At 58.8% G+C, this 3,123-nt stretch overlaps 1 protein-coding gene across 1 annotated transcript in view; it reads left to right on the top strand.

Moving 5' to 3' along the window:
• The window catches only part of LOC114072148 (protein TEX261), a 4,758-nt gene extending 2,271 nt beyond the window's left edge, over window positions 1-2,487 (top strand). Inside the window, exons 4-6 of the mRNA XM_027910070.1 lie at window positions 425-492; window positions 1,432-1,534; window positions 1,939-2,487. Coding sequence (XP_027765871.1) covers window positions 425-492; window positions 1,432-1,534; window positions 1,939-2,054 — 287 coding nt within the window. The 3' untranslated portion in view covers window positions 2,055-2,487. The remainder of the gene's footprint in view (window positions 1-424; window positions 493-1,431; window positions 1,535-1,938) is intronic.
• The last annotated feature ends 636 nt before the right edge of the window (window positions 2,488-3,123 follow it).

Here is a 3,123-nt window from a genome sequence, read left to right as displayed (position 1 = left end):
CCTGCCCTCTGGCAGTGGGAAGCCATTCCCTGTGTGCTGTCCCTCCATGCCTTGTCCCCAGTCCCTCTCCAGCTCTCCTGGAGCCCCTTTAGGCCCTGCCAGGGGCTCTCAGCTCTCCCTGGAGCCTTCTCTTCTCCAGGGGAACCCCCCCAGCTCTCCCAGCCTGGCTCCAGAGCAGAGGGGCTCCAGAATCCGGGAATGGGTTGGCTTGGGAGGGACCTTAAACCCCCCCCAGGAACATCCCCGAGTTTGGGGTCCCCGAGGCCCCAGAGTGCCCCACAGTTTGGGGGTCTCTGCTCACACCATGGAGGTGTTTGCAAGGCCGAGCAGGACGGGGGTGTGGGGGGCTGTGGGGAGGGGCAGGGGGTGTCCTCATTGCAGGAGTCTCCCTGTGGGAGCCCCTGAGCCCGCTGTCCCCCCGCAGTGCTGGTCGTGCTCAATCACTACCTGGCGTTCCAGTTCTTTGCTGAGGAGTTCTACCTGTTCTCTGAGGTGAGACCTGGGGGAGGCTGATCCCTGTTCTCCCACCGCTCCTGCCAGGGAGGGAGGGGAGGGAGGGAGGGAGGAGAATGCCAGTTTTTGGGTCAGCAGCTCCAGCACTCCCAGGGTTATTTTTGCAGCCCTTCCCTGGGGGTTCTTGAGCTCGTTCCCTCCCAGTTACCTGGGAATCTGCAGGTTCTTCTTCCAGGTGTGGGTTTGGGGCTTTCCCAGCCAGCTCCAAGCACAAATACAGGTTATTTCTTTTTTAAAGAAATTATTTTCTTATTTATTTACCTATTTTTATTTTTTCATGAAATCCTAAAAGCTAGGAAAAATAGCAAATAATTTTTTTTTTTTTTTTGCAATCTAACCCCAAATCACTTCCCTTTTGGAGTTACTGCTCCTCACTTCTGTGTCTTTTATGCTCTTAATTCCATGTCACATCCTCAGGTCCTTTGCCAAGGCAAAGGCCCACAGTCCCCAAGGGGCTTCTTTGGGCCCCCCCTCCCCAGATTGCTGCTGCCTGGTGCAAATTCTGAAAACAAACTGAAAAAGTCACCAAAATAAATAAAAGAAACATCTCTTTAAGGAGGTTTGGGGAGGGAGTTGGTGGCTCAGCACCTCCAGGCTCGTCTCTCCCTGAGGAAATACGGGAAAAATATGATTTTATGGTTAGAAGGAACGAGAACCCCGGGGCAGGAGGAGCCAGCCCAGCTCTTCCCTCTTCCTTTCATTCCCTGGGAGGCATGGAGAGGATTTAATTAGTCCCAACAGCAGGGCTAATGACCTGCCTGTTTAATGTGCTCCTGAAAGGTGGCAGCAGGAGAGCTTTGGGCTTGCCCTGCCCCTGCCTGTCGGAGCTGGGTGCTTTGTCCCTTCTCCCGGGGCAGCTCCCGCCCCCAGGGCCCTGTGCCGGGCTCCAGGTGGGAATTTGGGCTGCTCTGCCCACAGGTCCTGGCCTACTTCACCTTCTGCCTCTGGCTGATCCCCTTCGCCTTCTTCGTGTCGCTGTCGGCCGGGGAGAACGTCCTGCCCTCCACGGTGCAGCCCGGAGGTGAGGGGGGACAGGGAGGGACAGGGAGGGACACGGGGGCTCCCTGTACCCCCTTCCCTCCTTGGGCTGTGGGGGAGGAGGGCAGGGAAACCCGGCTTCATCCTGCAGCCCTTCAGCCACGGGCTCCTGGAAGGGCTGGGGTGGGAAGGGACCTCCCAGCCCTCCTGGTTCCAGCCCCAGGGACATGCCCTGCTCCAAGCCCCGGCCAGCCCGGCCCTGGGCACTCCAGGGATGGAGCAGCCACGCCATTCCCAAGTGCTGTCACTTCCCTGGATCCCCCCTACGTGGCAGGAAAGGCTTTGTGCTCCCTGCAGCGGGTGGAACACGCGGGGGGGTCGGTGGGACATCCCCGGGGTCCTGTGGCATTCCCGGGGCTGGCTGTGATTCCCTCCCTCTTCCCGCAGACGACGTGGTGTCCAACTACTTCACCAAGGGCAAGAGAGGGAAGCGCTCCGGGATCCTGCTCATCTTCTCCTTCATCAAGGAGGCCATCCTGCCCAGCAGGCAGAAGATCTACTGAGCTGGGAGCCCGGGGAGCCGGGACAGAGCCGGGATGGAGCCGGGATGGAACCGGGACACCCCAGACTGTGCCGAGGTCCCCACGCCTCACCCAACCCTCCCCCTGGCTCCCGAGGGGATCTCCCTGGGAATGGATGAACTGGGACACGCCTGGAGCTGCCAGACACACGGGGAGGGCTGGCACCACCTCCTCCAGCTCTGCTGATCCCTCGGGAATGTGGCCGGGGAGGATGTCGGGCTCCGCTTGAGCCGAGGAGGGTCCGGCCCCGGCTCGGGGACCCGGGAAGTGCCACCCGTGGGAATTCCCACCCAGGTGTTTGTACCTGGGGGGTTTTGGGGAGCAGCTCCCTCGGGATAGCACAGGACGGGCTCCAGCTTTACCTGAGGTTTACACAGAGCCATTAATTAAAGAGAAAAGGAGGAATTGGAATAAATCCGGAGGATTCCGACGTTTCCGGGGAAGGGACAGCGAGGGCAGGACCTGTCCCTGCCCCCCTGGAAGGATCCAACTGCTGGTGTGGTTTGGTTTCAGTGTTGGAAATTCCTGGTTTTCTCTCTGCTTTGGCCAGGACTGTCCAGGGTGCTCCAGCTGCTGGAACAAAGCCCTGGGAAGCCGTTCATGGCAAGTGAGTCCCCACTCCATGGGAATCTCCTCGGCTTCTCCCGGGTCTCTGCTGGGCATTCCCAGAGCTCTGACCTCTCCAGGCTTCCCTCTTTTCCCAAAGGGAAAAAAATCATACTGAGAAGGAGGTGAACCCTTTGTTCTTGTTCCTTCTAACCATAAAATCCCTTTTTTTCCATGTTTTTGGCCACCTTCAGCCTGTGCCAGGACAAGAGATCGCCACGGCAGCCAGGCACAGGAATTCCCTGGATCCAGCAGAGCAGGGTAGCTTTGGGAGGAGTTTCTGAGGAACATGGCTCATGGAAGAAGTTTACCCTGTTGGAGAGGCTGGATGTGGCAGCTCCTGAGCATTCATGGAATCCTGGAATGGTGGGGGTGGGAAGGGACCTTAAATGCCACCCAGGGCCACGTTCCGTAGCTCAGGTTGCTCCAAGCCCTGTCCAGCCTG

Source organism: Empidonax traillii, unplaced genomic scaffold (genome assembly GCF_003031625.1).
Source record: "Empidonax traillii isolate 1590-97213 ecotype Southwest subspecies unplaced genomic scaffold, ASM303162v1 scaffold2697:size19315, whole genome shotgun sequence".
Taxonomy (NCBI): Eukaryota; Metazoa; Chordata; class Aves; order Passeriformes; family Tyrannidae; genus Empidonax; species Empidonax traillii.
Note: the sequence above shows the minus strand (reverse complement) of the source record. Positions and strands in the feature narration are given on the sequence as shown.